The sequence below is a fragment of the Anolis carolinensis genome, chromosome 1 (assembly GCF_035594765.1).
Source record: "Anolis carolinensis isolate JA03-04 chromosome 1, rAnoCar3.1.pri, whole genome shotgun sequence".
NCBI classification, from domain to species: Eukaryota; Metazoa; Chordata; class Lepidosauria; order Squamata; family Dactyloidae; genus Anolis; species Anolis carolinensis.
This window is the reverse complement of record NC_085841.1, coordinates 276,751,460-276,774,426: the sequence shown is the minus strand read 5'-3', so window position 1 is coordinate 276,774,426 and position 22,967 is coordinate 276,751,460. Positions and strand designations below refer to the sequence as shown.

At 40.1% G+C, this 22,967-nt stretch overlaps 1 protein-coding gene across 1 annotated transcript in view; it reads right to left on the bottom strand.

The window, feature by feature from the left end:
• Positions 1-22,967, bottom strand: part of mical2 (microtubule associated monooxygenase, calponin and LIM domain containing 2) — a 200,815-nt gene that overhangs the window by 29,854 nt on the left and 147,994 nt on the right. Inside the window, exons 29-31 of the mRNA XM_062967705.1 lie at positions 21,895-21,992; positions 18,232-19,570; positions 5,815-5,909 (exon numbers count right to left, since the gene is read on the bottom strand). Coding sequence (XP_062823775.1) covers positions 5,815-5,909; positions 18,232-19,570; positions 21,895-21,992 — 1,532 coding nt within the window. The remainder of the gene's footprint in view (positions 1-5,814; positions 5,910-18,231; positions 19,571-21,894; positions 21,993-22,967) is intronic.

Here is a 22,967-nt window from a genome sequence, read left to right as displayed (position 1 = left end):
CTTATACCCTTCCCATGTTTCATCCATCCTTATTTTATATGCTAGGGGTTCTATTACCAGAGCAAATAACATTGGGGATAATGGACAACCTTGTTTGGTCCCGTTCTCAATTTGAATGTTTTCCGTTCTTTGTCCATTCACTCTAATACAAGCCGTATTCTCCCTATATACATTTTTAATCATTTCACAGAAATTATTCCCCAAATTTAGTTCTTTACATAATCTATACAGATATTCATGGTTTACTTTGTCGAAAGCTTTATACACATCTAACTTTAGAATTGACAATTTTCTTTTTGTTTTTGTCGCATGACAAATCACATTAACAACATTTCTTATTGGTTCACTGATACTCCGCCCTTTAACAAATCCATATTGGTCTTCTCCTATAATCTTTGGTAGAATAATTTCCAATCTATTTGCTATGATTTTCATGAATATCTTATAATCTTGGTTTACTAAACTGATCGGACGATATGATTCTGGGAGCTCCGGTTGTCTATCTGGCTTCAGAACTGGAATAATTTCAGAAAGTTTCCATGTTTCCGGGACAATACCTCTCATATATACCTCATTAAACATTTCAGCCATATATGGTACCAACTCATGCATAAAGGTCTTATAAAATTCTGCTGTATATCCATCTATACCAGGTGCCTTATATTGTTTCAGTCCTTTAATTACCTGAATTACTTCTTCCTGTGTTATTTCATCATTTAGCATAATTTTATCCTCCTCATTTACTTTATTCCCAATTTTTATTTCTTCATTATTCACCTGTTCTTTTTGGTACAACTCCCTGTAAAAATCTCTCATTATTTCTTCGAGTTCCTTTCTTCCATCTTTCACCAATCCATTTTTATCTTTAAGTTTTGTTATACATGACTTTTCCTTTCTCCTCTTTAAATATCTCACCATTTGTTTCATTGATTTTGTACCCCATCCATTAATTCGTTGCCTCACACTCTGTCTCATTTTGTTCCATTGCACCTCATCCATTAATTCCAATTCTTTCTTTTTCTGCCTTAATATACTATTTATATTTCTTCTCCTCGTTATTCTCAATTGTTCTTGTATTGATTCAATTTCTTTTATACATTTTTCTCTTTTCTCTCTCCAACTTTTCCTTATGTAGGACTCAATACTAAAACACTGACCTCTTAATACACTTTTAAATGAGTCCCACACCACAGTTTTAGATAACTCTCCATTATCATTTATTCTATAATATTCTTTTATCTCCTCCTGAAGCTTCAATTTATATTCATCTTTTTCTGTTACCACCGAATTATATCTCCAAATTCTTTGACTAATCTCATTACTCAATCCCAAGGTTGCAATCAGAGGACTGTGGTCTGACAAAAATATTGGTTTCCTTTCTACCTTCTTTATTTGGGCTTTGCTTGCTTTATTTAGTAAGATATAATCTATACAGCTAAATTTATTGTGTCTTGCTGAATAAAAAGTATCCCTAATACTTTGATTTGCGTGTGCATCCACCATATTAAGCTTATTTACATTTATTGCTTTTTTATTTTTTTTAGTTAAGTCCAAATTGAAATCGCCTGCCCAAATCAATGTCCCTTCCGCATAATTATCCAGCTTCTTTTTAGTATTCAATATATACTGTTTTGTGTTTCTGTTCGGTGCATATATCACAGCTAATGTTATTTTAACCTGATTTATCTTGCCTTTCACAAAAACTGTTCTTCCTTCCCTATCTCTTTGAACATCAAGCTCCTGAAATGGAACATTTTCATTGATTAGAATTGCTACCCCTCGTGAGTTCCCTGTCCCTCGAGATTCATAAATTCTATTCCATGTTTTATCTTTAATCAATTTATCCCTCCCCCTCTTTTTATGAGTTTCCGATAACATTATCACATTTATCCTACATTCCTTTGCCATTTTCAACATCCTATAAATCTTAAGATCTGCCATTCCATTTATATTCAGTGCCAATATAGTTAAATCACCCATTTGTTTTGTATAATTCCATTTTTATCTCTCCCCCTTGTCTCTTCAGTTTCTTTTCTTCTCCTCTCCCCCTTTTTGCCCCCCTCCCTGGATCCCCATTGTGCCCCTTTCCCCTCAGAGTCCAGTCCTTTCCCTTCTCCCATCAGAGAAGGACTCGAAAGAGTTCTATTCTCTTCCCTTCCCAGACTCCACTTGGCGGCTGCATTGCCCTTCGCCAGTTCCCACACCTGCAAATTATTTTAACCCAGTTTATCAAAGTGGTTTTTTACATCTTGGATCTTGTTTCCATTCTCCTTGTTTCCTCTTTCAGCTTTTGCTTTTTTAGTTCTCTCAATTGTTTTTCCAAAGTTCGTATTTGGTCTAAGTCCATTTGCTTCAAATTTCTTAAGTCTATAGTCTCTTGTAAATCTTGACCATGCTCTCCTTCCCTATTCATCAAGTCTCCAATAACAGATATACTCTGAGTCGAGCATGATTCTATTTGCCCGCCTCTGTCTGCAGCTTCCAGCTCTGTTGATCTTATCTGTCCAGCTGCCTGAAGAGTGTCCTTGGCCTTCTTACTCCCCTTCTTTCTTTTGAAGCTTCTATGGACCTCTTCATTATCTGACTCCTCCGTCTCATCCGATACTCCCCCTTCTGTACAAAATCTCAGAAGTCTAAGCATGGTCTTTCCACTAGCCAAATCAGTAGCTTTATATAATTTACCATCTCTATAGACGATCAGGGTGGCAGGAAAAGCCCAAGTATATCGCTGGTTCTTCCCCTCCAGGACTTTTGTAATTTCTTTCATCTGTGCTCTTTTATCCAGTGTCTCTGATGAAAGATCCAGGAGAGGCCAGACCTTTTTACCTGCCAAGGTAAGGTCTTTTATTTTCCGAAGCTGATTATACACCTTTTCCTTCGTTGCCTCCCTTGAAAAACGGATCAAAATGTCTCTGGGTTTTTTTCTACCTCTATAAGCCCAATGCGATCGTTCTATATCGTCCGGTGAGATTTCCATCAAAGTCTGTAGCCAACTGACAATATTTTGTTTTAAATTGTCACTCATCTGAAAATCCTGCCCTGCTGTTCTCAGGCGTATATTTGCTCTTCGTGACCGATCTTCCTGGTCAGCAATCTTGTTTAGGAGTTTTTGGTTTGCACTTTCTAAATGTTTTTTTAAGTTGGCTATTTCCTCTTTCTGTTTTCTAGTCTCCTCTTGCATCTCCATAAATTTACCTTCATACTGTTGCACCTTTGACTCCATTGATCCCAGCCGGGTGTTAATCATTTCAACTTGTTCTTTTAATTCATCATTCCCCTTCTTTAAGCTATCAGAGCTTATCTTTAGTTCATTCAATGTTTGTAATATTTGGTCCAGCTTCCGCCCCCATTCCACTCCCTCCGCCATTATGGCACTCACGTTCAGTTCTTTCCTTCACCCGGTCTTCTGATTTATTTTCTGAGGTTTCAAGTTTCAGACGCTCAAACTGCGATCTGCTTTGCTTCCTCTTTTTTCACGACCGGGTCCAGGTTGGAGAGAGAGATTTATGATCTTCCTGGGCTTTAAAAATAAGCTTTATTTCTTTTGCAGTTAGGGAGCTCTCTTAGGCACGTCTATCTTATCTGACGCATGCGCAGCATCCGACCCGTACCTATCATACCTTAGATTCACCCAAACTCCCTTCTCCCTTCCCTTCCCCTTCCTTCCTCCCCATTAGTCCTATCTACATACCCCTCCCTTATCAAAGTCAAAACCTTCTCTTTCCTTCCCTCACTTTCCACCTCCCCTTCCTCCCTCCTTTCCCTTTGTTTCTCCTTTCCCCCCATCCCCAATGTGTTTTGTTTTGTCAAAATTAATAAAAACTATTTAAAAAAAAAGAAAAGAAGATATACCCAGTATGGAGAAATGGCTCAATAAAATAATGGACATGATGAATATGGACATGTTAACACAAAAATTAGCACAGGATAGAGCACCAGATAACAAAACAGATTGGAAACCTATGATCGAATACTTGCAAAAAGAGAAAATTAACTTTTGTATAAAGTTGGATTAAGGAAATTCCATGGGATAATAATATAAAGTTAAGGTAGTTAAATAGGTGTAACTACAAAACTAAAGCTGGATTCAGAAAAGGCAGAGGAACGAGAGACCAAATTGCCAATATCCGCTGGATAATGGAGGAAGCCAGGGAGTTTCAGAAAAACATCTACTTCTGCTTATTGACTATTCTAAAGCCTTTGACTGTGTGGATCATAATAAACTGTGGCATGTGCTTGGTGGTATGGGGATACCAAGTCACCTTGTCTGTCTCCTGAGAAATCTGTATAAAGACCAAGTAGCCACAGTAAGAACAGACCACGGAACAACAGACTGGTTCAAGTTTGGGAAAGGAGTACAGCAGGGCTGCATACTATCGCCCTACCTATTCAACTTGTACGCAGAACACATCATGCGATGTGCGGGGCTTGACGAATCCAAGGCACTATGTTACATAGTACAAAGATGAAGACACCAAGGATTCACACACAAAAATATCTTATGATTAAGTCATTGGATAGGGCATTCTGTAGACAAGCAAGGCATTTTTTTAATGTAGTAAGCCTTTTTTAAAAAAAAACTGAGATCATAGAATCATAGAGTTGAAAGAGACCTCATGGGCCATCCAATCCAATCCTTTGTCAAGAAGCAGGAAAATCACATTCAAAGCATCCCCTACAGATGGCTATCCAGCCTCTGTTTAAAGGCTCCAAAGAAGGAGACTCCACCACACTCTGGGGCAGAGAGTTCCACTGCTGAACAGCTCTCACAGCTCTGTAATTTGAAGCCATTGTACCGCATCCTAGTCTCCAGGGCAGCACAAAACCAGCTTGCTCTCTCCTCCCTATGATTTCTCCTCACATATTTATACATGGCCATCATATCTACTCTCAGCCTTCTCTTCTGCAGGCTAAACATGCCCAGCTCTTTAAGCTGCTTCTTAAAGATAAAGATAATTTATTTAACAGCATTTATATTCCGCCCTTCTCACCCCGAAGGGGACTCAGCGCAGATCACATTACACATATAGGCAAACATTCAATGCCTTTTTAACATAGAACAAAGACAAGACAAACATAGTCTCCGAGCGGGCCTCGAACTCATGACCTCCTGGTCAGAGTGATTCATTGCAGCTGGTTGCAGCTGGCTTGCTCTCCCGCCTGCGCCACAGCCCAGGCCCGATAAGATAAGCATAATTTTTTCTTATTAGCAAGTTGGAAGAATGGACTATGAAAAACAAATAAAGCTGATCTACCTGTATATATGTATACATGCTGTCTGAAGGCAAACCCATGCACAAACCACTAAATTATTCACATGGCAGTAGGAAACACATTTAGCATAGCATGTGTGTAAACACTACAGAAATACTCTGTTATGGATACAGAATCATACACTTTATCAGCACACAGTCCTTTTGTATGATCACCTGTGGAATTCCTTCCATAGGAAACTAGGTAGTCCATTTTTGCTCTTTCTCTTCTTGCATGTGAAGGCATTTCTGTTTACCCAAGCCTTTAAGTGTCTATCTGGCATAGAAAATCTTTTATTTGAATGCATCGTATTTGTATTTTTATTATTTATTACAGTGGTTTCATAGACTTAAAATTATTATAAATTAATGTTTTTAAGATGATCTTTGGTTTAATTGCTTTTTAAATTTAGTTTTAACTATATGTTATTTTAACTCAAATTGTAAGCTACCTTGGGTCCATAGTGCAAGAAAGATGAGTATTCAACCAACCAAACAAACAAACAAACAAAATATAGTGCAAATCAGAAGAGCCAGGGCAGGATAGTGTTGAAAAAGTTACCTTGCGTGATAATGAAGGCTTGTGTTCTAATTCACCATCAGAAGATGAAGAAGTGTAGTTAGGTGTTTGCTTTCTGGAGGGTGGATATTTAGGACCTAAAAGAGAAGCAAAAGATCAAAGATGTGAATATCATTCTCTTTCTAGTCTTTGAATGGATGCTTATGGTTTTATAATTTTATCAGATATGCTTTGATCTGTGTTGACTATGTTTATTTTTATGTATGGTATGTTTTGTTTACACGTTGTTCACCACTTTGAGTTCTGATTCGGGAGAAAAGCAGGATAGAAATAAATAAATAAGTAAATAATAGCCATCACTACATATGACTACACCTGCTCATAGCTTGGAAAGACTATATCTAACAGCAATTTGGAAAACTGGACAGATTATATTAATTATGTTTTTGGCTACCATTTAAGGGTTTCAGTCTGTGGCCATCCCGTACTCCACAAAAGACACCAAGTTTTATGTGACAAAGTCATTATTTCCCATTTCCTTGCATGAAAGCTCAGCCTCCCATTCAGTCTGCTATTAAAATGCATATCTGTAGTTAGCCACGTTATCTAAATGATGGTCTCAGAGTCACCATGCAGTGTAATTGAATGCCCAAAGTCTGCGCCAGCTCTTAAACAAATTACCCTTATGTGGCTTGCAGCATCTGGCACCCATTTTTACTCTGTGACATCTGCTCAGTGTAAAAAAGCTGGCGTCAGAATGTCTGGTCATATAAAAAAAGGCACAAATATAATCAGAAGCAAATGGGCTTTACGAAGGCAGTTTTATCGTACGGCCTCATGCAACATAAATATTTCATTAATTAGCCTCTAAACAAATGTCACTTATATTTTCTTTCTCTCATTCTGCTGAACAGTAAATGTTGTGTGTAAAGATATACTACCAAACAACCCATTCTTCCATAAAACTTCCTCGGAAGGGGCATTTAAGGTAGATCTCTGGGAAACCTGTCTTCAAAGATTCCAACTGATTTACATTTCTGCGCCTAAAATTCTGATTTTGCCCTGTCTGAAGTAATGTTTTAATGGCCATGAAACATTTCCACTCATATGTCTAATTCACATCCTTCTCGTTTATGAGAAAACAGAACAGGTACCAGGAACAATCCTCTGATATGCTTTGCTTGCTCCAGGATTAATCATTAACACCTGGATGAGCTTCTGTTCAGGTCGTGAGTGGCAAGATCTATTTCAGATGACCAAAGACTGATTTACTGTCAAAGCTAGATCATTATAATCATTGCAGTGTAATCAATCAAGTTTCTGTGGAACCTCAGGGTTTTGTGAGAGGTTGCCAAAGATTCTAGGAAAAACTGATTACAATTTGTTTACATATTTTAGCTGTAGATATACAGTATGCCTCCCTTATCCATGGAATCAATATCCATGGTTTCACTTATCTACAATTCCAAAAATAATAGTTCTGGAAGTGTTTGTCCTTTAGGTCCTCCAGTACGATTCTATGGTATGCTTCTGGCCCAAGTATAGTCAGCATATAAGGTTCACTATTATCCATACTTTCAAGTATCCACAGTGCTCTTGGAACATATTGCCCATGGATACAGGGGTTGTACTGTAATTATTTCTATGCAGGGTCCCACGAGTTCGAAATATTGTTGAAATGGCTCTTTATAGTAAAAAAAAACCCCATTGAGAATGGCTGATCTGCTCAGTTATTACATTTATTAGAGAAATGCATATACATCTGAGAGTCAGCATGGCATAATGGTTTGAGCATTGGACTACCAGTGCAGACACTAGGACAGGGGTCCCCATCTTTTTAAACAGGGGACTAGTTCACAGTCCCTCAGATCATTGCACATATCTTATTTTGAAGTAAAAAAAACCAAACAGGAACAAATACAGCCTCAATGTTAGTAATAAAAATAATAAAAATAATAAAAAGGGTTGGAAGAGACCCTTTGGGCCACTTAGTCCAATCCCCTTCTGCCTTTGTCCACCAAAAGCTCAAGCAAAGCACCTCTTAATAATTAATAATTAATTAATAAATAATCAAAATACCTTTATAAACACAAGCAAAGCTTTGGAAGGCAGGCACAGGGCGAGGGAGGAGGCAGGAAAGGCTCCAAATGCTTTTGCAGGGAAAGGGAGGAGGCGGGAAAGGCGGGGAGGACGAGGAGGGAGCCACTGCTGCAAGGGCAGGAGAAATGCCTTCAAGGGACCTCTTGTGGCCCATGGGCCATAGTTTGGGGATCCCTGCGCTAGAGTTTCAATCCTTGCTCAACCACAAAAACCTGCTGGAGGATCTTGAGCAAGTCATACTCTCAGTCTCAGAGGAAGGCAAAGGCAAATGCTCTTTGAACAAATCTTCCCCCAAAAAAACTTTCAATAGGATAACCTTAGGGTTACCATAAATCAGAAACAACTTGAACACCGATAACAATAACAATATGCACCCATTTCTCTCTCTGTGGTCTCAAAACACTGCCTGTGTGCGTGCACACTGACACACAAAGTTTTTTCATCTTTAGACTGTGTAAATGTCATTAGCCTACATTTTATACCAATCAGTTTTAAAACTAGTGTTATAGTTTAGGCAAAGAAAGATGCAGATAAAGTACCCCCTCATCCTAATGCTGGCAGAATACCATACTGCTGAAGTGATAGTTAAAAATAATGAGCCCATTCTTTTCTGCCAATGCATGCCCTTTTCCAGCAATAAAAGCATAACTCACTTCTGATACAACTGTAGTAAATCTTTAGAGACGTGGCCATGTTAGCCTGTTTTAACACTGAAAGCTACTAAGGAACCCTGTAGCACAGAGCTTTCCTGTGTGTCATTAATGTGCTAACTGTATTATCTGAGTCTGTGTAAAATGAGCAATAAATCTCATTTGAAAAAATATAAATGAAAGATTTTTACAATTTATGTATGCATCTGTATTTCTCATAAGGAGTTGGTTTAACCTCCTGTTTGCTAGTTAAACTGAATCACTGTGTTGCAAAGTGATGCATGTCTAAAAATGTGTCATCAACATGAAATGTTTGGAAAGCTCTGCTGTGGCACCTCTGAGACTGTGTAAAAGAGTACTAGCATTATCTTTCACGGATCCCAGTCTGCTTCATTAGATATATTGAGTGAAACTCCTATACACTAATGGGTGGTGGGAAGGAGAGTGTGAATCATAATAGACATACCAAACATATGGGTACGATGATGGGATGACAAATCCAGTCTCAAAGAATTATGGTGTACCGTCCACCCCGCGACACGGCAGTCTCCCTGCCCAAGCTGGCAGAGGTGATCTCTGGTGCGGCGTTGGTCTCTCAGCGGCTGGTAGTGCTGGGGGACTTTAACATTCATGCCGAGGCCACATTAACTGGTGCAGCTGAAGACTTCATGGCCGCCATGACGACCATGGGACTGTCCCAAGTGATATCTGGTCCCACTCATCAAGCTGGACACACACTTGACCTGGTTTTTGTTGCGGCAGATGGTGAGGTCGGAGTGGAAGAGCAAAATATTCTTCCATTGTCATGGTCCGATCACCACCTGATCAGTTTAAGACTCACTGTGACCTCAAACCTCCGCAGGGGTGGTGGACCCATTAAGATGGTCCGCCCCAGGAGACTGATGGATCCAGATGGATTCTTGAGGTCTCTTGGGGATCTTCCTGTCATGGAGGCTGACGATCCTGTCGATGCCTTGGTAGATCGCTACAATAGCGAGATGTCCAGGGCAATTGACATGATCGCCCCGGAACGTCCCCTCTCATTGCGAAGAGTCACTTCGGCTCCCTGGTTCACAGAGGAGCTGGCAGTGATGAAGCGCTCGAGGAGGGGACTAGAGTGCCACTGGCGGAAAACTTGTAGCGTTTCTGACCGAGCACGGGCTAGAGCCGCTATTAGGGCCTACTCCGCGGCTTTGCGGGCAGCCAGGAAGACCTTCACGACTGCCCGCATAGCGTCTGCAACTAACAGACCATCGGAGTTGTTTCGGGTCGTCGGGGAGCTCCTTCACCCTCCTGAGGGGGGAGGGGCACCCGAAGACTCGGCAACTCGGTGCAGCGAGTTCGCGCACCACTTTGCAGACAAAGTCGCTCAGACTCGCTTCGTCTTGGATGCTAGTTTTGTTGCAATGCCAAAAGAGGTAACTGAGGCACCTGTCTGTTCGAACTTGTGGGATTCGTTTCAGCTTGTTCGCCCGGATGACGTGGACAGGATCCTTGGGGCGGTGAGAGCGACCACTTGCTCTGCAGACCCTTGCCCCTCGTGGCTAATTAAATCGGCCAGAGGAGGGTTGGTAGAGTGGTTTGTGATGATAATTAATGCCTCTTTGGATCAAGGCAAATTTCCATCTGTCCTCAAACAGGCCATAGTGAGGCCTATATTGAAGAAGGCCTCCCTTGATTCGGCCATTCTAAACAACTACAGACCAATCTCGAACCTCCCTTTCTTGGGCAAGGTCCTGGAGCGGGTGGTTGCCTCGCAGCTCCAGGGTTTCCTGGATGACACCGATTTTCTGGACCCATCGCAGTCTGGCTTTAGACCTGGTCACAGTACTGAGACGGCTTTGGTCGCCTTGGTGGATGACCTCCGCAGGGAGCTGGACAGGGGGAGTGTGACTCTGCTGGTTCTCTTGGACATCTCAGCGGCTTTCGATACCATCGACCATGGTATCCTTCTGGGACGGCTCTCCGGGATGGGCCTTGGGGGCATGGCTCTGTCGTGGCTTCAGTCCTTCCTGGAGGGCCGTTCCCAGTTGGTGAAGCTGGGGGACACCTGCTCGGACCCCTGGCCTTTGACCTGTGGGGTCCCGCAAGGTTCCATTCTGTCCCCCATGCTTTTTAACATCTACATGAAACCGCTGGGAGAGGTCATCCGGAGTTTTGGAGTTCGGTGCCATCTCTACGCAGATGACACTCAACTCTACTACTCCTTTCCACCGAACTCCAAGGAAGCCCCCCAGATACTGAACCAGTGCTTGGCAGCTGTGATGGGCTGGATGAGGGCGAATAAGCTGAAGCTTAATCCCGACAAGACAGAGGTCCTCCAGGTCAGTCGTATGTCCGATCGGGGTATTGGGTGGCTACCTGTGCTTGACGGGTCGCACTCCCCCTGAAGGCGCAGGTCCGCAGTTTGGGGGTCCTCCTGGACTCAGCACTGACGCTTGATGCTCAGGTGTCGGCGGTGGCCGGGAGGGCCTTTGCACAATTAAAACTTGTGCGCCAACTGCGACCTTACCTCGTGAAGTCTGATCTGGCCACGGTGGTCCATGCCTTAGTTACCTCTAGACTGGACTATTGCAATGCACTCTACGTGGGGCTGCCCTTGAAGACGGCCCGGAAACTCCAACTAGTTCAACGTTCGGCAGCCTTGCTTCTAACTGGAGCAAATTATAGGGAGCGGCCAACCCTCCTGCTTAAGGAGCTCCACTGGCTGCCGTTCACCTTCCGGACCCAATTCAAGGTGCACGTGATCACCTACAAAGCCCTGAACGGTTTGGGACCCTCCTACCTTAGTGATCGCCTCTCCCCCTACGAACCTGCACGATCTCGTCGTTCGTCGGGGGAGGCCCTCCTCTCGCTCCCACCTCCGTCACAAGCACGGTTGGTGGGGACGAGAGAGAGGGCCTTCTCCGTGGTGGCCCCCCGGCTCTGGAACTCGCTCCCCAGGGAAATCAGGCAAGCCCCACCCTGGTAGCATTCAGAAAGAGCTTGAAAACCTGGCTCTTTACTCAAGCCTTTAGATAAAGATTGCTAATCCAGAAGCAATCTGTATCTGTGACCATTCTTGTACCGGTTTGCACCTTTTACCTTTGTCAACTCGATATAGACACAGGGTCTATTCCCATCCCAATTTGCACTTCCAGAAATTGCAGCACTTTATCAGTCACCTTGTGTTTACAATATTTATATGGTGCACCTTACCCAGTCTACTTTTACAATCTCTGTTTTAATCCATGTTTTTATTAGTTCTTGTTTTTTATTGGCTAATGTTTTATTTTATTTATTTTATTTTTTTATTGTGCAAGTTGTTGTCTATTGCTGTGTTTTATACTGCTACTGTTTTTATTCGGGCTTGGCCCCATGTAAGCCGCCCTGAGTCCTCTCCGGGGAGATAGAGGCGGGGTATAAAAATAAAGTTATTATTATTATTATTATTATTATTATTATTATTATTATTATTATTATTATTATGATCGTCATTAAGACTGAACTTTTCTCCCTACCACTATGCCTCTATGCCTGTTTAGTGTTTCTATTGCAATTCACACTCCCCCTCCCATTTATATATATGTCTGTCCAAAGTGGCTTCTATTCTTGTATGTGTCTACATAACCTAGTGCTAGATTTTTGTTTAGTCTTTTTCTCAGGAACCACAGGATTCCTTTATACATCTGTTCCATTACAACTATAACAAGACATCACTTAAACTTCTTTAGCTGTGAAGCTGTATTATTTAAAAATCCTTCTATAGTTAGTGGGTTGTGTCTTAACCTAAGGATGTGGGGTGGGGGAGTGATACCGCATGGCTCAAATGCTGGCATTTGCTGTGTCTCATGTTGCTGAATGCGAAACATTTTGATTTTTTTAAAAAGTGATGTCCTCATGCTATTTGAAATGCTAGAATAAGAAAGTAGTCTTTTTTGTGTAGAAGGCAACAGAAACAGCAACAAGGCAGAGCTAACACACTTCCGTTCTCATTACATGTTCATTTTACTGACTTTCAGAACACCTGAAGACTGCTACAGTGAATATTAGAGGAAGAAATCAAGGTACATCATGCCAAAGGAACCTATGGCAGAAGACATTCACTGCAATTCCATGTTCCTGGCAATACAAGAGAAAGAAATTTGAGAAGCAACCAGACAGTTTTAATTAGGATAATTAGGATAACAATTGTTTTATTTGAAAAGTAGAATAATAATAATAATAATAATAATAATAATAATAATAATAATAACCTTCAGCAAGCAGAGCAAAAACCTTGCAAGACTACTGTACTGAGGGAACTGGAGGAATGTGGCTCTAATTCCAGCAAAACAGCAAATTCCTTCAGGCGTTTAGCTTGAACTGTGAAACACCTCTCCAAGGTGCTGAGCCTCATTGCTATAATAGGTTAAATACTTTGGAAAATTCTTTAAAGTTTGAAACAAACCCCAAACTGGATTCAGGACGTCAATGACATTGGTCCCACTTTCATCCACTTGCTGTACTTGGATTGAATGAAGTAGCCGCTGCCACACTAAATGATCCTGCCTCATTACTATTACACTCATCACAATGGTTCCAATAAAACCAACATGAGAAGGATCCTATCAACCAATCAACAATGTTTTAGGATCAGAGGGTCTTTTATAAATTTCTCTCATATATATATATATATATATATATATATATATATATATATACACACACACACACACACACACACACACACATATATATATACACACACACACACACACACACACACACACACACACACATATATATATATACACACTAGCTGTGCCCGGCCACGCGTTGCTGTGGCGAAGAATGGTGGTATGGGAAATAAAGTATTGAGGAATTGGTGGTAGTTAAGGTAAAGGGTAAACGTTTTCCCCTGACGTTAAGTCCAGTCATGTCTGATTTCTAATCTCCATTTCTAAGCCGAAGAGCCGGCGTTGTCTGTAGACTCCTCCAAGGTCATGTGGGATGACTGCATGGAGCGGCGTTACCTTCCCGCCGGAGCAGTACCTATTGATGCACTCACATTTACATGTTTTTGAACTTCTGGGTTGGCAGAAGCTGGGGCTAACAGTGGGGGCTCTCTCCGCTCCCCCAATTCAAACCTGCGGCCTTTCGGTCCAGAAGTTCAGCAGCTCAGCGCTTTAACATGCTGTGCCATCAGGGGATATTATTTCCTAAAGGTTGTGAATATACAATATTTCTGATTGTTTTTTGTTTTTTTTTTGTCTGTTGGAAGCAAGTATGAATGCTGCAATTAGGAAAAATGATTAGGATGTAATGGCCTTGCAGATTTAAAGCCTAGCTGTTTCCTCCTTGAGTGATTTTTTGGTTGGGAGGTGTTAGCTGGCCCTGATTCTTTCCTGTCTGGAATTGCCTTGTTTTCAGAGTGGTGTTGTTTGCGATATTTTATGTGCTTCTACTGTCTGTGGTCCTGAGAAAACAGAGGATTGGCCAGACTTTGATGATGGGAATACTTTGTTGGGAGGTGTTAGCTGGCCCTGATTGTTTTCTGTGTGGAATTCCCCTATTTTCAGAGTGTTGTTCTTTATTTAGTGTTCTGATTTTAGAGATTGTATTGTTCTGTTTTATTATACCACATTCATTTTTATATATTCTGATTTTAGTGTTTTTGAATACTTGGAGCCAGATTGTATTCATTTTCACGGTTGACCGCAACACAATAATAATAATAATAATAATAATAATAATAATAATAATAATAATAGTGGTAGTAGTAGTAGTAATGATAGTAATGATAGTAATGATAGTAATAATAATGACTTTGGTAATACATAGTGCTTCACTGCCTTCTCAGCTTCCTTTCTGGAAGAATCCTTTCTTGGGAGGTGTTAGCTGGCCCTGATTGTTTCCTTTGTGGATTTTCCAATTTCCTTGCTTTATTTACTTTCTTTATTTCTTTATTACTGTCCTGGTTTAGAGATTATATTGTTCTGCATTATTCTATCCTAGAAATTATTTCATATCAAAGTAGAATCTCACTTATCCAACATTCGCTTATACAATGTTCTGGATTATCCAACGCAGTCTGCCTTTTCATAATCAATGTTTTTGTAGTCAGTGTTTTAAATTCATTGTGATATTTTACTGGTAAATTTGTAAATACAGTACAGTAAAGTCTTACTTATCCAACATAAGTGGGCTGGCAAAATGTTGGATAAGCAAATATGTTGGATAATAAGGAGACGTTAAGGAAAAGCCTATTAAATATCAAATTAGGTTATGATTTTACAAATGAAACACCAAAACATCATGTTAGACAACAAATTTGGCAGAAAAAGTAGTTCAATACGCAGTAATGCTATGTAGTAATTACTGTATTTATTAATTTAGCACCAAAATATCACGATATATTGAAAACATTGACTACAAAAATGTGTTGGATAATCCAGAATGTTGGATAAGCGAGTGTTGGATAAGTGAGACTCTACTGTAATTACTACATAGCATTACTGCGCGTGGAACTACCTTTTCTGTCAAATTTGTTGTATAATATGATGTTTTGGTGCTTAATTTGTATAATGATTACCTAATTTGATGTTTAATCAGCTTTTCCTGAATCCCTTATTATCCAATATATTTACTTATCCTGCCGGCCTGTTTATGTTGGATAAGTGAGAGTCTACTGTATATTGATAATCTTATATTATCTGCTTAGAATTGGATTATATGAGGCTCCTTCTTCACAGCTGTATAAAATGCACACTGAAGTGGATTATATGGCAGTGTGGAGTCAAGATAATCCAGTGCAAAGCAGATAATATAAGATTATAAATGGGTTATATAGCTGTGTGGAAGGGCCTTGAGTCTACACTGCCATATAATCCAGTGCAAATTAGATAATCTGTGGAAGAAGCCTCAGTGAGGCCTAAATTTTCCTGTCCCCTAACTGAAACCTGGCTGTCCCTTGGTTGCTAGGTAACGAAGTGGGCAGAGATTAGCCCTCTAAACTGGCAGCAATTGGATAAAAACAATTATTGCTCTCCCTCTAATTAGGACTTTATTTTTCTTTTCTTTTTGTTGTATCAACCCTGAGGCATGTGTGATGGGTTGTGTTGTCAAATTTCGAGGTTGGGGGGCCTGTAGTTTTGTTGCTTTGTCCGCTGCCCTGATGCCATCACTCTTTATATATATATATATATATATATATATATATATATATATATATATATATATATGCACGCACACACAATTCCCAATTTAGTTTCCTTCCCAATTCATTCCAATAGATCACATCCTAGGATTGCTTAATCCATGATGTTTCCTGCGAAAAATTGCTTACCCCTGAGTGGCAGGCTTCATACACAAGGAATTCAATTCCTTGTAGCTTCTATGTAGTAGTCATACATTTTCTTTTATTCTACAAAAAGTATTTTTAACCTTATTTTTTGTTAATTTGCTTGTTTGTTCATTTGCATGTGGGTTTTGTATTAATTTGTTTAATTTTTTAAAAATGTAGGAGTCACACTTCATATAATTAATATAATTAACATAAATGTTAACTAACCATTCAATTATTGGTTCAGTGGATCTCTTCTAGCTGCAATTCAGGCTAAGATGTTCTGCTGATTGTACTGCTGAAAATCCCATGTGTTCCCAGTGTTGGAGAGCCAGTTTGGCTGGTATGAGACCAACCGTACAGCTTAATGCCATGATTCACTACCTACTGAAAGTCTAACGCCAGGGGACTGTACAAGTCATTGAACTGTAGAATTATGAATTATGAAAAGAGCATGTTAACAAGAGTAGCTTCTTGTTCACAATTGAATTAAACCAATGCATTCACAAACCAAAGTGGGAGCATGTATTTTATAAAAAACATTGTTAAATTCATGTCATGAGTCTGCTTAATTATGATCTATATTATGCCGTCACACCCAGGCACCCTTTTTTAGGATGTGCTTCTTCCTTTGCCCAGGTGAACTGCAGGGGCCTTACTTAGAAGCTCTGGAAATCCCAGTAACCAAAGGCACTTCAAGTAGAACAATCAAACAAAATTTTATTTCACAAAGTCCTTGGCAGACTTGGCACATGTAATTAAAGTTGCAAATAAGAACAGTCCACTTATAAAACCTTGCAGATGTTCCTTGCTTGCTTTTCCCCTTTAGGTTGCTGGATTAACTTCCACCAAAGGCAAAGAGGTCCTGAGATCCTCTTCACCCTAGTTCTGAGCTGCTATTAAAAGATCTATAACTATCTGAGCTCAAAGCTAGTTTTTGAGGCGAAGTTGGTACGGCTTCCTCCAGTGGCAAAGAAATCCGAAGATGTTCTCTGCCCCAGTGCCAAAGCTATTAGAAAGAACAGGTCTTTCCCCTATCTATGCTTGGCACTGGTTTTAAAGGCAGGTCATTTGTTTGTACTTACGATGGCCTTTTCAGAGTTGGCCTGGCTTGGCCACACAAGCACATCTATGTTGTTACTCCTTCAGTCCAGAAGGCAGAATAGGCTTCTCAAAATGGAGCCTTCTATCCCCAGGAAAAGGGGCGGTCTCCAGAACAAAATGATACATTTGCAGGCTGCAAGCAGTAAAAACTTGCAAAAAGACTAAACTATCAGACTGCTGCAGAATCTGCAGCAACCCTGGAGCAAATGCAAACAGATGCTATTCCTACAACTATAAAAAATGCAAACCAAACCTCTGGGGGACGGAACATATATGCATGGGTATAGTAACAGGGTGGGGTAGGGTGGAGAAGGCTTTGCCTCTCTATATAAAAATTCTGCTCACCAATGAATTTTTCTTCAGTCTCCAAATTTCTAGCATTGCAGAGTGGGAACCATAGAAAATTGTTCACACCTATTACTCTTACCTTTGCTGGGTTCATATTATCTTTGAACAACGTCTTCCTCTTTTCTTTGGATGTGGAAACTGTAGGACAATTTCATGAGGGGACGTATTTTTTGTATTTGGGAGGGATAATGACCTTATTTTGCTCTTGCCCCCATAGCGACAACATTGGTTTTACTTTTCATGCTTTTAGTGTGAGAAGCTCTGTATTTTAATTAAATATGCAGACATTTCACAAGGCTAGCATGTGTTCTAAGGCACTGAGGCACTAGGTTAATTCTGACATTAAGCAAAGTGAAACAGCTGCGTCAGGAAACAGATTTTGGCTGCCATGAAAAGGTCTTTGCGTATGAGACTTCATTATGTGGTGACTTTAACACAGTAAGACACCCTGGCCTAGCCATGCTGCACTATTTCTAAAGAAGTAACCTGCAGTCTCTCAAATATCCAAATGTCCAAATATAGCCTTTAGGCACAACTAGTACCTTTTATTTCTCCAGAAGTAGCTATCTCCAGATATTTCCCTATTCACCAACCACTTCCCACTATAGTGCTGTCTTTTGAAAGCTTTGCAGTGTATAGTAGTTTGTCCATGGAATTATGGACAAAATGTATTCAGTAAACAGCCTGCAAAGTATTACTGGACAGTTGTATTCTCAATTAATTGTCATTTCTGAAGTATATACAAGGTAATTTCACATACAAGGTAGTAAATTTAGATGTTATCAGACTATGGCTAACTTTTACCGAACTATTTCTGGTCACATCTGATACAACAGAGGGCTCTTGAGAACATAGCAGCAGATTATACTTTGAGTCTAAAGTCAGCAAGGGAAACCATCATAAATAGATACATTTTTGAAATGGCACACTTTAAAGACAAAGCATTTTGCTTACCTTCTTCTCCTTTGGAAGTGTGATTTAATACTTCATCAACATCAAAGATAGCACAGGGTGACACAGCTGTCACTGAAGAAGGAGCTTTAACTCTTTCCTCTAATTTATTTCTGAAGTTGCTATACAAGTTCCACATATTATTCCTCTGAACAGGATTATCTGAAAAGTCAGCCACACTTTTGTTTCTTTGCTTCACAGATGGGCACATTGTGTTCTTTTGATTATATGCATTCCAATCATCCTTTGAAGATGTCCAGAGGTTCTCTTTAAGAGTAAACCTTTCTAGGAGACTTGGCACATCTTCCACATTAGTATAAGGAGGTTTATTTTTGTGAGGACTCTTAAGAGGGCTTGTTTGTATGCTGTAAATAGAAGCGCCATGTGAATATGTCTCTATTGGGCTGCAGGGGCCATCAGATACTTCTGAACTTCCAGTTCCAAATCCCTTTCCTGCACTATTCAACACACTGAGCTCTGCCTTGGAAACATTGGGTTTGCCATGATTCTTGCAATTTCTTAGACTTACAGAATCACATAGGGGATGAGAGAAATTGAAAAATGTGTTTTCCGAAGGAACTTTGGCATGTGTGTCCTGGCCCTTTCTCAGACTTTCTGGAGAAGAAATGTGGGGTTCCAAGATTGACTTCTTTATTGCATTGGCAAGTAGCCTCAGTGGTGATTTAGGCTGAGTTGTCATATGTTCTTTGGAAGAATTATCCACATTCTTTGGAAGTTTGTCTTCATGAGGGAAAGCCAGCATATGATTATCTGAAAGCTTAGGAGATGTACCATGACAGAACTGTGTTGATATATTCTCATCTCTATGCAAATCAACATTCTTCTCATCTGGAATCCCTTCACCTTCCTGTTGTATTCTTGTCCCAGCATCATTGCTAGCAAACAATTTGGCCTGGTGCTCCATTGAAAGAGTTAACCTCCTCATTATCTTGTTTTTAGCTTTGTTTAAATGTTTGTCTTGCTGTTCATTGCCAGACTGTGATGTTTTATTTCTCTCATCAAGGCTTACAGAGGATGTATCCAAATTCTTTGTAAACAGTCCTGAGGTCAGTTGCTCAGTACTCACAGTCTGGTTTCCTGAATGTTGGTCTTTTACTCCAAGTTTAGGAGACAAACTTGGAGTTGAAGTCTGATCAACCTGAGAAAAGGATTTGTTGTGTGCCAATGAATACCCTTCAGTGTAGTTGTAAAGGGAATAATGAGGCACATAGAAAGGGATTTCTCCAAAGGCATCTGTGGCATTCTTTTGAATAGGAAATGCTGGGTTATGAGGTTTGAAATGTCCTTTGGCAGTTTCTGGAATCTTGCTGGGAGATGTCAGCTGAAAGGAATGCATCAAATGATTATTTTTGGAAGAAAAATGTTGTTATCAACCACACTTCTATTTAAAGAACATTTTCAAATAAATACATGAAAAAGTCCACTAGCCTCATATAAGTATCAAGATGAGGTAGACTTTGGAAAACTTTCCAGTAAAAGCAGAAAAGGGACACAGCGTAACAACTGGATGTTATTGCTTTTTTATTATTATTTTAAATGCTCCTGGAAGACATTCAAGATATTTCAGTATTCAAATATTTGTGGGAGTTCTCCTTGCAAAGAATTACATGGCCATAGCAGACATGCAGCTAGGTTAGGGGAAAATGTATTCTGCATTACAAATAATTGAGTTGTGGCATTTTACCACCCTGTGCTGATAGTTGAAAACCACCAGCCTAATTGAGGAAGAACAGAACTACATTTCTTCTTTCCAATAATCATGGGACAGCGTGAGTTTGAGAGTGTAGGGTAATAATTACCAATCCCTCCTTGGCTTCCATTTGAACTGTAGCCAGCTTGCACTTTTTAAAAAAGAAAAAGAATATTCTCAAACAATGTTATAGCTTGATAAAATATCATTTCAATCTGGAAGGAAATAAAATGGCAGCTGCTAGTAAAACTGAAGTTGAATAAGCTACCACTTTAAAAAATTATGAAAATGTTCCTCCTCCTCCTCCCAGACACATATTTTCATGGTCTAGAAACAAAATGGTAAAATGGAGAAGGGACTTTGGCCCTTTCCTGGTCTCTTCACTCATCAGGCAAAATTTGTTCTTATTCATATAGGCCTTGGGCAGAAAAGCTGGATATGATTTTTTTTAAAGGGCAGGGACTACCTATAAGCATGTTTTTAAGGGCTCTCAAATGTGTTGGAATTAACCTATTTATATATGAAGATATAATAACAAGAACAACAACAACAACAAGAACAACAATTTTATTCTTACATCCCGCCACCATCTCCCCGAAGGGACTTGGGGCGGCTTACACATGGCACAAAACTGTCTAAAAGCAGAGCATAAAATAAAACACAATATAAAATGCAATTAAATAAAACAAATAGGCATATAAAACAACAGTTAAAACGCAATTAAAATGGCACTCATATGGCAATAAGCTACTGTAAACATGGCCAGGCTGTAAACAATGGGCAAGGGAATGGAATAAGTGCAAAGGTGCAAATATGGGACGAGGGCTTGGGATCTACTGCATAACAATTGCATAGAACAACCAGGGACTAGGCATTCTCAAAAGCTTGTTGGAACATCCAGGTCTTCAGGTCCTTATGGAAGGCGGACTGTGTGGGGGCTTGCTTAATCTCCCTGGGGAGGGCGTTCCAGAGCCAGGGAGCCACCACCGAGAAGGCCCTCTCCCTCATCCCACCGACTGCGCTTGTGTAGGGACCAAGAGGAGGGCCTCCCCGACAGATCTTAGAGCCCGCACCCGTTCATAGGGGGAGATGCGGTCATGAAGATAGGCAGGACCTGAACCGTTTAGGGCTTTGTAGGTAATAACTTGCACTTTGAATTGGGACCGGAAACTTATTGGCAGCCAATGGAGCTGCTTTAGTAACAGCATTGTATGCTCCCTATAGTTAGCTCCAGTTAGTAGTCTGGATGCTGATCTCTGCACTAGTTGCAGTTTCCAAAGCTATACCTATTTTCTTGTCATTTCTTTTTCAATTGCCCCTAAATGCTTATTTTATGGCTTATTCTGTATTTGAGTGTGCTCCAACGCTCTTGATTTGGCAGGGACAGTCCAGATTAATCCTCTATCAACCCACTTTTTCAACTACTTTTAAAATATAGTTTTTCTCTCCTCTCTCTTTCCTCATTGTCCTCAGTTTACTTCAGTTGCTCCAAACTGAGTTCAAAGTGCAAAGTAATTTACACCCCTTTAACTCAGTAGAGGGGAGAGACTCGGGCAAAAAAACACACTGCATCTCCTAGCTTGTGTTCTTCCTCATCAGCCTTTGGCATCTAGGCATCTATGTCGTGACATGCCCACACTTGTGTCCCAGTTTTCATTGGTGAAATGTTGGAGAATTTATATTTCTGAAATCAAAGATCTCTACCATCCTGAACTATCTACAGAATCTTTTTACTGAAAAACAAATAAAATAACTTGATGTGAGAAGCAGCCCTGGTGAATTTCCATGCATTGTGGTGTTCTTCCCAAACAATAAAATAAGGCGGCTATAGAGTCCTTGGATAAGAGGAACAAAACCTACTAAAGTTTATAGTGTTTGAAATTAACTAGGTTGTTTTTAAAAAGTAACATAATAACAAAAAATCCCTTCATTACTACCAGTTATTGGCATCCTACCTCCATGTCAATGAGATCATCTTGATCATTGTTTTGAAAGATGGTAGAGATGTCTTTGGAAGATGACCCATTTTTCTTGCTGTGCAGTAGAGGAAATGCTACAAAATAGAAAATGGGTGTTCTTTTAAAAATGCTATGAGACCTCGTTGATTCTTCCCCTTCCAACAGAACTGATAACATTTCTCATGTACATATTGTCTCATATTAGGAAATTTACTTATCATTGTTTGGGTTGAGGTTGATGATCTCACATTTGATTTGAATAAAAGAAAAGGTTGGATGGTAGCATCTGTGATTTTTAAAAGTTTGCTTTTAAAAAATCACAATTTTCTTTTGCATTTTACAGCAAAAGAAACTGACAAGCAAATTACAGTATAGATTTGATATTTACATTTTTATTTTGTTCTCTTACTTAGCCAAGAACCAGTTAATATCCATGCCTATGGGAGTAGACTAGAGTGAACACTTTGCCTATTGGTATTAGCCTTCCAGGGCCTAATCCTGAACTGGCCAGGCCATCTGATTATCCAGCTTGACTTTCCTTGCAATTTATTTGGGTCTACAATCTCTGACAAAAAGACACTGCTGGCCACAGCTCAGCCATCTCTCCTTGTCTTTGTGGCTGCTGAGTTCAAATTGGGTTCCCTGGTGAGCTGGGAGGACTTAAGAGTGCATCTACACTGTAGAATGAATGGAGCTTGAAACCGCTTTAACTGCCATGGCTCAATGCTATGGAAACCTGGGAGTTTTAGTTTTGCAATGTCTTTAGCCCTCTGTGCAAGAGAGTGCTGGTGCCTTGCCAAATTATACATTTTAAAATGGACCCCTACATTATTATAGATTGGTTACTTGTGTGTCTGACCTTTCCTCCAATAGCCTCAAGGAAGTAGACACTGTGAGATAGGTCAAGACTTACGACCTCATCAGATGGGCTAAAATCGGTGGCATACGCCGGTTCCTCTTCATTTGTCATAGAATCATAGAATCATAGAATAGTAGAGTTGGAAGAGACCACATGGGCCATCCAGTCCAACCCCCTGCTAGCCAGCTCCCATCCCAAAACATAGAACTAC